Source organism: Chondrus crispus, genomic scaffold (assembly GCF_000350225.1).
Source record: "Chondrus crispus Stackhouse genomic scaffold, scaffold_87, whole genome shotgun sequence".
Taxonomy (NCBI): Eukaryota; Rhodophyta; class Florideophyceae; order Gigartinales; family Gigartinaceae; genus Chondrus; species Chondrus crispus.
The window spans coordinates 1-14,921 of NW_005178788.1; the positions used below are offsets into that span (position 1 = coordinate 1).

A 14,921-nucleotide genomic window follows, 5' to 3' on the forward strand; every position below is an offset into this window, starting at 1 on the left:
GATTTGGTTAGTTGCGGTTTTTGTTTTGTGCTGTATGGGTTGTGGTGTCTGTATGGAGGCGAGGTTGGCCATGTGTGTTGGGTGGGCGCCCGAGTCGAGGATGTACGTACAGTAGTCCTGGTGCAGGCTGTGATCGGTTGTGTCGTCCAGCTCCATATCCGAGTCGTTTGTGTAATCGTCGTGACGTTGAGCGCCCCGTGCCGTCTGGTACGGCTTGGTGCGTACGGGTTGACGGGTACGGTGGCGGGGGTGTGCTGCGTGATTGCACTCGGCGTCGGTGTGCCGGGGGTGGGAGACACCTCTTGACATGTGGAATCTGCATGGATTGGATGGTACGGGGAGGTTCCGGCGGTAGAAACGGTTGTAGCGTTGAGGGGCCGAGGCTGTATTTCTGAAAAAAATTGAGCCTCCGGCGTCGCCGTGTATTTGAGAGGTGCTTGGTTGTGACGCTTGCCGGTAGAGGTCCATTCGATTGAACTTGTGCACAAAGTCTTTTGTGTCTTTGGGGTCCAGGGCAATGAGTTGGCTGCCAATCGCGGCCGTGGCGGGGTTGAACCGCAGGCCGTCGATGAGGAACTCTACTGTTGTTTTGGGGTCGGCTATTTCTGGGAACCGTGCTGCGATCATTCTGGTTCTGATCTGCTCATGGGCCTTGATGTACTGATCAAGAGTCATACCGGGCAGAAAGTGTGTCTGCTCGGCTAGCTGCTTTAGGTATTTGTGGTCTGAAGCGTTGGTTGTGTCCAAGTGAGAAGTGACTGCCTGTATGAGATCGTAAGGAGTTGGATCGCTTGTGGGGGTGAGTAGGAGGTTGGCTATGTGGGCTGGTATGGACGTGATCAGCTTGCCGAGTAGGTAGTTCTTGTTGCGGTTGAATGGTGCTAGATCGGTGGGGTCTTGTGGGGGAGTGGGGTTGCTGATGATGTGCTCGATGGCGTCAATCGTATGTGCTGCCGCTCGAGTGGCCACGATCCACGGCCCGTAGTTAGTCGGGTCGAGGCGGGGGATGTCGGGGCGTTTTTCCATGGTGCGTATGTCCTGGTGAGTGTTGTTTGTGATGTGAGATGTAGTGTGATTTGTCGTGTGGTTTGTTGTGTAGTTTGTCGTTTGGTTTGTCGTGTTTTGTGTTGATGTCGTAGGATTTGTCGGTGGAGGGATGTAGGTGAGGGGCTGAGATGGGGTTAGCCTGGGGCTCCTCCGCGTTGGGAGGGATCGGTTTGTTCTTGTCGTGGTGGGTTGCGATCGTGAAGCGGGGAAGGTTGAATTATGCAAGGTAGCAAAAGGTGCCCATAACCTGTGTGAACAGAAGACCGATGCCTCCTCGTTTACTCGTCGTCGCTCGCTAGTTATAAGTCTATCCTGAAGGACAGACTGTCCTGTGCGGTCTGACATGAATGATTCACACAGCGATATTCAGCCTGATAAAGGACAATATAGAGATGACTCTAACTCCACTTTCACTAACGCCACATCTTTAACTCCACTTTCACTTAAAGATGTGGCGTTGCCTTTTGCCACAATAGAAATGTCGGCAGCGGCCTTGAAACAACTAGAGGCAGATGATGTCCTCACTGCGTTTTACCCTCATAGACGTTGTCACTTCTGAACGTTGTACATCTCGGAACAGTGCACATTCTATTGGCTTGCACGTATGGGCACAACTGGGAGTACGCCTGTACTGTATCATCAAAAGGGTAACAATCAGCTCCTAGTTGCAGGTCAACATGCTGTCCTTAAAGAATAATACTGCACCCTAGAGCGAGCTAGTGGTACATGCAGCAGACCGGAATCATGATAGCTGGCATTTTCATTCTCATGGGCAGTTCCACAATTGCAAGCTGCTGCATTTTTGACGCGAGTACGCGTCTTTATCTTTTACAGTACCCTTCGCGAAGGGTACTAGTACATAATCGAAGGACTGTGTCAAACTTGCGCCTGTCAAACACACACACACAGATTCAGACATTCAGGGATCGATCTGAATCCACAAACCTTCTTCAAGACTCCTGACACGGCTTCAAGTATTGCAACATGTTGTTTCAACTCCGTGGCGCATCTCCTAAAAACCCTCATGGCCTGATAAGAACTCCAGCACGAAGTGCTGCCACATCCCGTCAACGGTTGCAACATCATACTATGAAGTAATCACTTGCGCTAGGCCAAAGTGTTCAAGCATCGAAGGGCCTTTGATAAGGACAAACTCTCGCGACACACCATCCCACCCTGCCCTTTATTGTCGATTCAGAACATACAGCGGATGTTAAAACGTCTGACAGGCGACTCACGAACACAGAATTACCTTTTACAGTGCGGTACCAACATTTGCTTGGTAATAATGCTAGCTTTTCCGTTCCCAGTCGGTCCAAATTGTTGTGTGCTGTTCGCTTTGTTCAGTTCAAGACTCATACCGAAGCACTATATAGCCTGGGGGATACTCATGAAATCCTTTTTCTTCTCACCACTCACCGCAACACCATCCCTCTACCCATCTTCTTCTCCTGAACACACACAAACTCCCAAGAATGATTGCCAAGATCGCCGCCATCTTCGCCCTCATCGGCGCTGTCGCCGCCACCCCGGTCTCCCGTGCCTCCATCAACGGCATCCTCGCCTCGGGAGCTGGCTTCCAGTCCGAAGGTACTACCACTGCAGGTGCCGCCGCTGACAATGACGCCGGCATCGCTTCCTCTTCACTCGAGGGCGTCGGCTCCGTTCTCGGCATGGCCGGCCCTGGCTTCGCCACCGGAGCCGCTCTCGCTTCGCCTTCTTTGTAATTGCAACGTTCAAGAACGAACCACGGATATGTGATGGCTTTCGATCCGCCGTCATAGCTCACCAAAGGTTAGAACAGAACAATGTTACTGAAGCTGTAGCCTACCTTCGTATTTGTAAAATATGTAAAACGACACCTTTCAAAGTCCCATCAAGAACACCTTCGTTTTCTGACCAACTGTGCGGAAAGCAATACCCGAAAACCATAAGTTGCTTCTTTTTCCGCTTCCTTAACCTTTGCTATGCTGAGGTCTCTCAAGAATAGTATCTCCTGACCACCGAAAGTATCAGTCTGTACTCTTTCTACTAAGGAAAAGTCTCTCTACGAAAGACCGAATTTAAAATAAGAGATAGGCATATATGAATAACGGTCAGATCGTTTCGAAAATAATACCAGAGCGCAGCCAATTCGACAAACGATAGAGAACAAGACTTTCGTCTGAGCTTGGGTCAAGAATGTACGCTGGATGTTTCATGGGACGCTTCATGTCGGCATGCCGGGGAAGGCAACATTATTCTGCACTATCATCCTTGAATCAAACATGCAAGTGGACTCGTGCTCTCACAGGCTCACTTACAGTACAGGCAACATTCCAGCTGCTGTCCAAACCTCCAAGGTGCTTAGAAAATGGAAATCAAAAGATATTCCTGATGAAGCAAGTTTGTGTAGTGTACACATGTCATGATCAAGTGTAGAGTTCACGTTTTTATTGATTCGGGGGTTCTGGCGTGCATTTGAAGCTACCGTATAATTATTTTCCATCCGCGTGCAAGGAATCTGACCTTAGAATATGTAAAACCAAAGCTCTTGTACACTGTTTCATAACACATCTTGGCCGAATAATTGCAGATAACAGTCTCTTGCGTAGTTTGTAAAAAATGGGAGCGCATCGGAAGATGAAAGTCTGTCGTTGGGCAAGTGATTTCGGTCCTATAAAAACAACTTCTTTGAGGGACCAGATTTGCACAAGCAATTGCGCTATATGTTTCGAGTCTTTCTCTCACTGTATACTGTATGCTGCCCTTTGCCCAAGGCGTTAGTTCCACCTTGAAGAGTATTTGATACCCCAAGAGCTCTCAAGAAGAGGGGGCAAGGAGACCTGTAAATAAACGTGTGGGGAAACCAAATGCCCCAACAGAACCTAGAAACGGGACGTTTACGCAGGACCACAGACCTACAGTTGCAGTTGCATACAGTTGTTGAAAGTGGCCTCAATGGCAGAGACATCGATGTTTACATTGGTGGTGCAATTTCGTGGAAAGGTGCAAATGCCCTTCGAACCAGGCCTCCACCAACAGGGATTTCACACATCAAATTCACAAAGCGTGGGCCCGAACGAGGTGCGGTTGTACGGTTAGCGTATGCCTATGGGCTTTACCGATAGAACTCTAGGCGTTCACATGCAAAATGTGGAAAAAAACCGGACGAAAGATTTCGCCATCTCCCCCTATAAAACTTGCCTCCATCTACAACACCTTCATCATCTGCATCACAGCTCATTCACACTCTCAGCATCTTCCGACCATCCACAACCACTACCCCACAATGATTGCCAAGATCGCCGCCATCTTCGCCCTCATCGGCGCCGTCGCCGCCGCCCCGGTCTCCCGTGCCTCCATCAACGGCATCCTCGCCTCGGGAGCTGGCTTCCAGTCCGAAGGTACTACCACTGCAGGTGCCGCCGCTGACACTGACGCCGGCATCGCTTCCTCTTCTCTCGAGGGCGTCGGCTCCGTTCTCGGCATGGCCGGCCCTGGCTTCGCCACCGGAGCCGCTCTCGCTTCGCCTTCCTTGTAATTTTCGGGCTGCTGCAAGAATGGGCTGTGCGCTGAAAAGGCAGGCTCTCTTAGAGCGCGTGGTATGAACCTTTTTTTGAAAGGTCATGGATGGGACCTCGATTGAGAAGTAAAAATGTGTACTTATTTTAATTCATTTTGCGAATTTTGGATGCGAGCGCCCTCAAAAATATGGTGTCTCAAAAGAAAGCGACTTGCTTTTTGTCTCGAGAAAAATTTGCGGTGGTAGCACTAAGCGTGATATTGCCCCTCCTTCTACTGCGAGGCGAACAATTTGGTGCCTGAGTGGTACCATTTTTTGCTGGAGCAACCATGCAGCAGTCACAGGTCCAGCGTACAAGGCCTGTGCCACAGCCGAGGATTGTTGATAGAGATGAAGCCACTTTGCGAGAGCGAGCAGAACTTGGCCTCAGAATGCCATGCAGTGGATGCGTGAGGCATCAGGCAGGAAGAGGAGAAGGGGAGGGGTTGAACATGGACGGATTTCGGGCCCTTGCTCGAGCTCATACCGCTGGGCCCTTGAACCGATGGCGGCATGTGCTCTTATCATAACAGTCAGCGTCCGAACAATTCGGCAATATGGTTGTTAACAACCATAGCTAACATTAGCTCTATTTGCTCGTGTTTCCGGGCATTGCTGTTGGTTTACTTTTTGGCTCGTCCCCCTTCCCCCCTTCCTCCTTCCTCCATCCCCTCCTCAGCCCATGGAGCCTCCTCTTTTATCGCCGTCCCAGGGCGTCTACAAAGTTCCAGCACTCGTTCCTAAATTTTCAACTATACAGTAATCGCATTGTAATTTTGAAATAAGATTACCGTTACAGTGGATTACCGTTACAGTGGGTATCGCTCATCAGTGCACACCCGTGTCGTAAGCACAAAAGGTGCAGTACTCTCGATGTGCAATAATGGAAGCCATTTGTGTGTGCGATCACACAGTAAAGAACTCATGAATCATAGTTTGCGTCCTCCTCTTCTCGTTCTGCTCGCCGAATGCATCCATAAAAGCACGCTTTGCCTTGCGCAACCCGTCTGCGGCAACCACAACCCCAGTCCGCTGTGCAAGATCCTCAACCTCCTTAAATGCCTTTTGCACCTCAGAAGGAAGGGGGATTTCTTGAACTCTGTCTTCGGCGGTACCTCTTTGTTCTAGCTTTCCTGCGCTTGAAAGGACCTCTAACTCCAAAATGTGAACTTCCTTTGTCCTTTCTAGAACATCATTAACCGGGGAGTACAGTATCCGTCCGGAGAATCTGACACGTGTAAGACTCGTGTTCCGGCTCATAGGGGCGCAATACTGGGCATATGCATTGTTCAAATGTGCATTAATGAGCCCCCCCCCCCTGTACATGAAAACCCGGCCACAATGGTGACGCACACGTGAAAGGGCCGTGTTTTGCAAGATGCGCGATTCACGGGTCGCCGTCGAATACGCTGCTTCGTGATTTTTCATTCAGTTGAGGTTGGGTCCGCCGCGAGGGAGGAATGATCGTGCCTCTTCACAAGTCACTGCAGCGACTGATACATCTCTCCGTGCTGGAGCTGGCTTCTGCCCACTCCCGAAACGTGACAAAAGCCCAACAAACTGGTATCCATGGCATGCAAGCAACAAAACCGGTAATCTGATATCTGCACGTCTGAATACCTTGTCGTTCAAGTGAACAACATCCCTGCTCGCCATTTCACGGGACCCGCTTCCGTCGACAACAAGATGGGGCTCCTCGCAGAATAGAACCCATCTTTCCGTCTGGACACCACCAGTTCTTTGCCATTGGGACTCACGAGGGTATCGTCCACGACGCGAAAACCGACTGCCAGCGCATCCTCCAACCTCACTGGCTCATCAAATTTCACCCGTCTCGCCGAAAGCGCGTGGCACCCCAAACTAGCATACGGGCCGCTTGCGCGCACCGAGTGGCTCCACGACTCCCACAGCCTGAAATCCAGCCGTTCGAGGTTGCATATTTGGCTGTGATGGATGCGCACCGATTTGGCAAGGTCCTTCGAGCACTGCATGCGCACGTTGTTCCCGCGCGCGTAGGAGCAAGCAGGGCCACCAATGATTTCGCCGCGGATGGCCTGCCGGACTGTGTACCAAACGAGATGTCCTATTCTATTGATAAATGGATTCGAGAAAATGGTATGGGGCTCCTCTGATAACCGACCGAGACGCCCTCCTCCCCTTGGTTTCTGGCTCGGTGGGGCGGTTCTCGGGCGCTCCCGGCGGCCGAGGTCGGAGTTCAACATTTTGCGGAGCCACCCGTTCCGAATGTCCAAGGATGCAAGAAACCAGGCGTATACGATGACAGCCGTCTTAGCCGGCTCGTCCATGAGCCCCGTCATAGACGCGATTTCGAGCTTGGAGATGTCGGGCTCCGTGAACGAGGAGGCGTAGGAGGAAAGAATGTTAATGATGAGCTTGGAGTCCACGGGGAGATTTCGGGGATAGCTCTTTCCAGCACACTGGCGGCCGCTCGAGTCTTCCCTCCGCGCTCGCACACGGCGGCAACCCACTGGGTGGCGCGCACCGGCTTGGCATCCGGGATGAGGTGAACGGATGCGTGGGCTAGGTACTGGATGAGGTTTGTGAGCCAGAGCGGGTCCGAAGGCGTCTCCATTTGGCATACGTGGAGGATGAAGAGCTCGAGAAGATGTTGTAGGGCCTGCTTGGGGCGGTCGAGGATGGGGCTGAAGAGAAGGAGACGGCGGTGCACGGCATCGGGCCAGACGTGCGTGACGGACGAGACGCAGGCCTCGAGGGTGTCGTTGCCATAAAGGGCTTCGCGGAGGGTGAAGGGGAAGATGGTTGGGGGGGCAGCCATGGCGGTGGGGGTCACATGACGGTCAGTTAAGGCGGGGGGGAGGGAGTGGCGACATAGGAGCGGCGATATGGGAGTGAAAAGATGGCGGAGTGGAGGTCGCGATGTCGCGCGCCATACAGTGCGCGCTGGGGGAAGCGAGCAAGGTGGACTGCGCGGGAGGACAGCGGAAAGGGCGCGTGCCTTGTTACCAGGTTTGAACCGGATCTGTGATCTGATCTTATTTCTGTGTGCCACTGCGCCGTGATCTATAGGTATGATATGTTGCTGTAATGCACGAGTCTTGCCTGAACAGCGATGCAGCTTAGGTCTTGGCCGGTTATCCGGGGAATCTCACAAGACTCGCACGTGTTATTAAGCAACAATGCATTGCCACATCTTTCTGGCACACTAAATGGCGTCAGTCCAGCCTCGTCGTGTCAGCGGTACGGCTTCTGTCAGGTCAGTGCGTAAGCGCCCGTGTGCCCCGACGGGCTGGACCGTAGGGCCCGAATAGACAGCCTTATCCCATTTCGGAATAAAATTCAATGGGCTGCCCATCCAGTGTGGGCGCACCCTCTCCAATGATATTAGAGAAGTACAGAATGATGCATGAATATTGTCATGGCCCCACTCGTTCATTGCTCATTATGTAGCCTTCTCCCCTCTGCACCTGTCAGCAGCCCGCCGCACATCTGACCTCTTTCATTGGCGTCTATGTCTCGCAGGTTTGGACTGTGGCGATTTTTCGCTTCTGGAACATAGACATGGCCAATGCGGTCATCGAAACTTGCCGCCTTTACATCATGAACGTTTTGGACAAAACCGCCCCTTTGCAATACGGGCAGTTACTCTGACTGTATTTCTTCTTTCAAGTGACTGCATTAACGTACTTGGGTGTCGTGTGTGACATCTTAAGCGGAATTTGATTCTACAATTGCCCTAATGTAGGTGCCAGATGGTATAAGTGCAGTGTTGATGTGGGCCTTGTACGTTGGAACCATTACCTGTAAACTATTCTGAAAATCAGAAAAAAGGAGTACGGTCTTACAGTCGCATCCTAACTGAAACATAACTCGGTACATTTTTTGTCGCAACCAATTTCTTCATAGAACCCCACATTCTATGCCCCCTGCGGCGCTGTGCCAAACACAAATCAGGATAGGAGGCTATGCTTCGTTGCAACTCGAGTTCATCCTTTATGGTGGCCCATTCATCGCATAAATACTCGAGGCCTCCCCACGATGCTGCACCCCTTCCTGTGTCAACACTTGCGAATTATCAATTAGCCCGAATACCTCATCCTCTCCAGCGGACCGCCCTAGCGGTAGCACTCATGAAAGATGACCGGAAGGAATTTTTGCTATCTATTTAAGAGAGGCGCAGCTCTTTTCAGCAGCTGAAAAATCTCACCACTCCCACCAGCAATTTCAAATCTTCAAATTCCCAAAACCTCCGTAACCTTCTCACAATGATTGCCAAGATCGCTGCTATCTTCGCCCTCATCGGTGCCGTCGCCGCCACCCCGGTCTCTATTCAGGGTATGCTCAGCAAAGGTGGTGGATTCAAGTCCACTGGTACTACCGCCGCCGGTGCCGCCGCGGACTCTGACTCTGGCGTTGCTTCCTCAGGGGTCCAGGGTATCGGTTCCGTTCTCGGCATAGCTGGCCCTGGCTTCGCCACTGGTGCCGCCCTCGCCTCCCCTTCCCTTTAAGCAGGTGGAGATACTTATTTAAATGCTACCAAAGTATCACTGAAGAAGGTCTATGGAAGGTCGATTTATGCTTTTGATGCATGTTGATGGAATTTCACTTTTTAATATGTGTGTGTGGTAAATTCCAAGAGTGGTAAATTCCAAGAGTGGTCAAATCTTCGCACTGTTCTCGCCATTCCCGAGAATAATTTGAGCCGCAATGTTATTGATGTCAAGTTCATTGGGGATGTCATCCTGGGTACTGAGTTGACTCCAGTTAATTTAGTATTGACAATAAGATCAAGTTCTACTTGACGTAGTGCTGTCAATTCTAAGCTCGTAACCGTAAAAAAGGATGTATGTAACAGATGTGTTCCAGCCAGTAAGTGTCACGGTGTTTTGAGTAGAACAGCAACTTGTATTGTATCCGATAGCTTAAAGTTGTTCATTGGTACCTGCTAATGTTAGAGAAGAGCACTGGGCTATTCACATGGGTGCTTACTTTTGTCATGGAAAGATATCATTCTATGAAAATGATTATACGAGACCATAGAGTCAATTCGAGCCTTCCCTGCCCGACACAAGTACAGTAACTAAAATTCTGGGTGTTTTCCTCTCAAGAACGACTTCAGCTGACTCGAGCTGCACATTCCTGTTGAAGTGGGTAGAATGGCAACAAGTTTGACAGATGCAAAGGCATGTGGGACCCTGAATGTCGGAAATACGGAGCCCTCAGGGACTGGCAATGTTTCTAAAGCACTCTGGTACCAACACGTGCATTTTGGATCACCACAGAACCAGGCAACAAGTAGGAGGTTCAATTCGTTGCAAATGAATTCGTTGCGACTGGATCGCAAAAAATTCTCGTCATCTGGAGGGCTTAGTCGTGTTTAACGCAAAGACGAAAGTGAAAGTCACCCTTTGGATGATCACTAGCAGTGCTCATATTGTGCGGGGGCTTCCCATGTCATGCAGCTCGGACCAAGTCCCAAATATTCACCGTGCCTGTGAAATGACCCAGGCTACTTCCTGCCTTTTTGCGAGGCTTTCTCGCGAATACAGAAGTATCGACAGGGAGGGCTTTATTTTATGCCTCCCATTCCTTGTATGTTTTTCGTTTTTATAACGGTGCTCAAAAAAAATCTCATTGTCGGAGCTGGCCGGATGAAGAGGCTCTTTCATGTTCTGTGTCCTTTGTCCATCTGGAGAGTATGGGATCATAACTTCTGGAGAGTATGGGATCATAACTTGTCTCCACACTCGCGAAATATGACCAAAACAAATATCTAATCACACTCTTTTGTTGCGACACTTGGCCAAAGTAGCGTCATTTGTGCCTTTTTAAATCAACCTTTTCACGGAGTACTAAAAAAAAAAAAAAAAGTGCATGAAGAGTTGCGAAGTCTGATGCAACAATTCGTGCAGCTCGGTGCGGGAAATTCTCGGTGCAGCCACGTACGACTACTTTCTATATCTAACACGTAACGTGTGCAGCAGATACTGCTGATCATCTGACCGTTTCGAGGAGGCCTAGAGCGCGAGTATCAATGGGCCTTGGAATGTGCTTGAATCGATGAGTATTTGATAGGGACTGCCGCATGTTTAGCCAAGTTAGGGAATGGCCTGATGATTGGGGTGCGAAAAAAGGGTCATTCATCGTCAGCCATGTGCTGGCTGCCTGAACTATTGAACTGGCGGAGGGCGGTATGCTTTCGCCTACAATTAAAAGCGACATAGGGTGCGGCCAACATTAACGAGGGACGGCTTGCTAACTGGCCGAGGGCAAGAAAACCCATGCAATACTGCAGCTTTAAAATACACATGGCCGAAAGATCACTAGCCACGTTGTTGTCAATTCGATAAGAAGTGGCTCAGATTGCCTGCGCCGATGGCGGATGGCGCAATCGGTCCATGCATGCCAGTCTCCATAGTTTCTGCGAAAGCACTTGAAAGTGAGCAACGTCCCGCGTTATGGACGCAAATGGGTCATTAACATGGCATGATTTTCTATCCTACGACCCCTTGAACGCAAGCTTCATTCACATAAGCGGGAAGGGTCATGGCGCAACTCGGATGGTAGGGCTTGTGCTAGAATCAAAACAACATATAAACCAGGCGTGCGTCGCCATGTCTCACATCCGCCCTCCCATCACAGCTCACTTCACTCTCACTCCCTCGAACTCACTTCAAGCACTCTTTCAAGCTTTCAAACAACACACAAAATGATCTCTACTGTTGTCATTGTTTTTGCTCTTCTCGGTGTGGTTGCTGCCACCCCTCTCGTCCGCTTGCCATCCCAAATCACTGGGCTGCTTGCGAACAGTGGCGCTGGCTTCAAGGCGACGGGAGCGACAACTGCTGGAGCTGCTGCTGATGGAGATTCTGGCATCGCCGGCTCTGGTCTCGAGGGCTTCGGAAGCGTGTTCGCAGCGTCCGGGCCTGCGTTTGGAATTGGGGCTGCCCTTCAATCGCCGAGTCTTTAGTTGGAGCTGTAACTCGGGAAAGTTGCGCTTAGAAGACAAAGCTGCTGCTGCTTATGCGGAACTGCAAGGGCAGGGAGTGCCGTGCAGGCGCTCTGTTATCTCTTGAAGTTTGTAGAATGAATATGTACTGCTGTATAAATTAACAGGGTTTGATACTTTACATAAAGGGTGAGAGCGTGAAACCCGTCTTTTCTGTGAAGGGCAGGGCTCGAGAAGCCACATCGCCCGCGTCGCCAGAGGGCCGCCACATTGACGAAAACTTTCAGTGAAATGCACACCACGCAGACCCACCACCTCCATCCTATCTACAAGTCGTCAAAGAAGGTATTCATCTCCCTCGGTCTGTCCTCCTCGAATGTAGTCCGCCGCTTCTTCTTTTTCTTCCTCTTCCTATCGCTGGCGGCCTCTTCCTTCTCCAACTCCCTCTCCCTTGTCTTCTCCTTCTCTTTCTCCTTCTCGTCTTCGTCCTCCTCATCGTCGTCGTCGACCAGCACAGCCCCGTCAACAATCCTGACAACGTCCTCATGCCCGAGCAGCGCGAACAGTGGCTTGTGTACGCCCTGCACGCTGACCATATCCTCCACCGGCCACAATTCCGCCTTCTTCTTCTTCTTCTTCTTGTTCCGCATCTCCATCTCCCCGCCCTCATAATCCAGGACCCCCACGAGTTTCTTACCGACAACATCGACAACCCTAACAACGCCATCCGAGCTCGCCGTAACCACCAGCCCGTCCCCTCCCACAGGCACGATGGCGTTAACGCACTCTGGGTGCCCGTAAAACCGGTCGACATGCGCGGCGGCCTCGCCCTTCTCGCCGCCCTCCGCAAAGCGCAAGTCGTACACGTTGACGGCGCCCGACATGGTCCCCGCCGCCGCCATGCCGCACGCGGGCACGACCGCCAGCGAGAGCAGGTCGTCCTCGAACTCATCGGCGGCGGCGCGCATCAGCAGCTGCGGGCGCGGCGGCACGCGCAGGTCATACGCCAGCAGCGCGCCGTCGGCCGCGGCGGCCAGCACGCGCGACGGAGACTCACCCGGCGCGCAGCCCAGCGGGGCGATGGCGGACACGTAGTCGCCGTGGTGGTGCGCGTGCACCGCGACCGCATCCCCCGGCAGCCGCGCGTCGTACAGCAGCAGCGACCCGTCCGCCGCGCCCGCCAGGAACTGCGCGCCGGGCAGCGCGGACAGCGCCGTGATGGCGTGCGTGTGCGGAAGCGCGCGCGGAGCGGCGGAGGAGAAGGGGGTGTGCAGCAGCAGATGCGGCTCCGGGGAGGCGTGCGCGGAGAGCAGCGTGTCCGGCGTGGCGAAGAGCAGCGTTTGCGACGGCGGGGCTTCCAAGGTGGTCGGCGAGCCCGAGAAGGGCGAGGCGATGAGGATTGAGGAGGAGAGACCCGCCGCGAGGAGTGGGCGCTCCGGATGCGCGCACAGGCTTAGCGCCGGCGAGGGGAGCGCGAGCGCGGCGGCGGGCGGCATCGTGGTGGTGCACGGGGTGGGTGCAGGGGAGGCGGGGAGTGGGTCGGCGGAGAGTGGGGCGGCGGGGAAAAGAAGGAAGCGGCGGAGGACGGAGTTGCCAGCGAGGACGGCGGACCGACGGCCAATGGAAAGTCTTGGAAGGCTGTGTCAGCAACTGAATTACAGGCATACGTGGACACGTGGACACGGACGACACGAATGAAGCAGAGAATCTGGGCATATCTCGTGGCGTGTCGGCTGATGTCCAATCGCGGGGGGCAGTCAACGCGCCCATTTGATAGACTCGCGTCAACCTCTTCAGCTTGCTCGTGCACCCCTCCTTCTTCCACTTCTCCGACTCCTCCCTCGTCCATTTAAACCCTCCTTTCCCCCAGGCTCCCGTCCTACCCTCCCCCCCTCTTCTTCCTTCCTCCTTCCCTACCCGCCCGCCCATCTTCACCATGCCGGCCCCCACCCACCTCCTGCGCGCCGCCCTGGCGGTCCCCCCCGCCTCGCCCACCGTCTCGCCGCCCGCCGCGAAACCCGCCGCCCCTTCAAAACCGCTCACCGTCACGGTCACCCCGCTCTCCCCGGGCGTCCTCTCCGCGACTGCCCTCACCCCCCACAAGCTCCGCGTGTACGACCCCGGCTACGCGCACACTCTGGCCTACACCTCCGCCATAACCTCCATTGACGGCGCGGCCGGCCACCTGCGCCACCGGGGCTACCCCATCGAGTCACTCGCCGCTAACGCTTCCTACCTGGACCTTCTGCACCTGCTCCTCTACGGCTCTCTGCCGACGCGCGCGCAGCTCACGCGCTTCCGCCGGGCCCTGTACGCGCCGTCCGCCTCCCTTGTGCACGCGGACGTGCGTGCGGTCGTGTCGGCGTTCCCGCGTTCGTCGCACCCGATGCCGGTGCTGATGGCGGCGCTGTCCGCGCTGGGCGCGGTGTCGCCGGCGCTCAACCCCTCGCTGGCCGGCGCGAACGTGTACGCGTGCCCGCGCGCGCGCGCGCGCGCGCAGCTCAAGGCGCTGGGGTCCATGGCGCCGCTGTGCGCGGGGGTGTTCCGGCACGTGTCCGGGCTGGCGCCGGCGTTCCTGGCGCCGGCGTGCGGCGACGACCTGACGTTTGCCGAGCGCTTCCTCCACCTGCTCGGGGCCGACGCGCACCCCGTGTTCGCGCGCGCGCTCGAGCTGCTGCTGCTGCTGCACGCGGACCACGAGCAGAACTGCTCGACGGCGACGGTGCGGCAGCTGACATCGTCGGGCGTGGACCTGTTCTCCGCGCTGAGCGGCGGCGTGGCGGCGCTGTACGGGCCGCTGCACGGCGGGGCCACCGAGGGCGTGCTGCGCATGCTGCAGCGGATCGGGAGCGTGGAGCGGATCCCGCAGTTCCTCGCCCGCGTCAAGGGCAAGCAGGAGAAGCTGATGGGGTTCGGACACCGGGTGTACCGCAACTACGACCCGCGGGCGCGTATCATCCGGGACGTGGCGCACCAGGTGTTCGCGCGGGTCGGGAGCGAGGAGCCGCTGGTCGAGGTGGCGGTGGCGCTGGAGCGGGCGGCGCTGGAGGACGAGTTCTTTGCGAGCCGCAAGCTGTTCCCCAACTGCGACTTCTACTCGGGGCTCGTGTACAAGGCGATGGGGTTCGAGCCCGGGTACTTCCCCGTGCTGTTCGCGCTCGCCAGGTGCGGCGGGTGGGTGGCGCACTGGAACGAGTTTCTGGACGACCCGGACCGGCGCATTGCCAGGCCGCACCAGAGGTTTGTGGGCGAGGTCGGGCCGAGGGAGGTGCCGCCCGTGGATGAGAGGGAGGAGGGCGTGAGTGGGGTGGTGGTGGAGGACGAGAGGGGTATGGTGGCCAAGATGTGAAAAGTAGATTTTTTTTGGATTTTAGATTTTGGAATTGTAAATCTTACAGTAAA

General features: G+C 54.3%; 4 protein-coding genes; 1 reads left to right on the forward strand and 3 right to left on the reverse strand.

The window, feature by feature from the left end:
• Positions 1-5,179: 5,179 nt before the first annotated feature.
• On the reverse strand, positions 5,180-7,191 carry CHC_T00007814001 (hypothetical protein). XM_005711606.1 is given in 2 exon segments: positions 5,180-6,219; positions 6,220-7,191. The coding sequence occupies 1 exon segment, from the start codon at positions 7,189-7,191 to the stop codon at positions 6,220-6,222; it is 972 nt and encodes a 323-aa protein (XP_005711663.1). The 3' UTR covers positions 5,180-6,219.
• A 4,400-nt stretch (positions 7,192-11,591) lies between these two features.
• On the reverse strand, positions 11,592-11,840 carry CHC_T00007815001 (hypothetical protein). The gene has a single exon (XM_005711607.1). It carries the CDS (start codon positions 11,838-11,840, stop codon positions 11,592-11,594), a length of 249 nt encoding a protein of 82 aa, XP_005711664.1.
• A 5-nt stretch (positions 11,841-11,845) lies between these two features.
• CHC_T00007816001 (hypothetical protein) lies at positions 11,846-12,115 on the reverse strand. Its single transcript, XM_005711608.1, has one exon. The coding sequence runs from the start codon at positions 12,113-12,115 to the stop codon at positions 11,846-11,848; it is 270 nt and encodes an 89-aa protein (XP_005711665.1).
• Positions 12,116-13,455: 1,340 nt separating this feature from the next.
• Positions 13,456-14,921, forward strand: CHC_T00007817001 (hypothetical protein). XM_005711609.1 is given in 2 exon segments: positions 13,456-14,868; positions 14,869-14,921. 1 exon segment carries the CDS (start codon positions 13,456-13,458, stop codon positions 14,866-14,868), a length of 1,413 nt encoding a protein of 470 aa, XP_005711666.1. The 3' UTR covers positions 14,869-14,921.

Coding starts and splice junctions, on each gene's coding strand:
- CHC_T00007814001 (XM_005711606.1), bottom strand. CDS start 7,191: ATGCCAAATGGAGACGCCTTCGGACCCGCTCTGGCTCACAAACCTCAT.
- CHC_T00007815001 (XM_005711607.1), bottom strand. CDS start 11,840: ATGGAGGTGGTGGGTCTGCGTGGTGTGCATTTCACTGAAAGTTTTCGT.
- CHC_T00007816001 (XM_005711608.1), bottom strand. CDS start 12,115: ATGGTCAGCGTGCAGGGCGTACACAAGCCACTGTTCGCGCTGCTCGGG.
- CHC_T00007817001 (XM_005711609.1), top strand. CDS start 13,456: ATGCCGGCCCCCACCCACCTCCTGCGCGCCGCCCTGGCGGTCCCCCCC.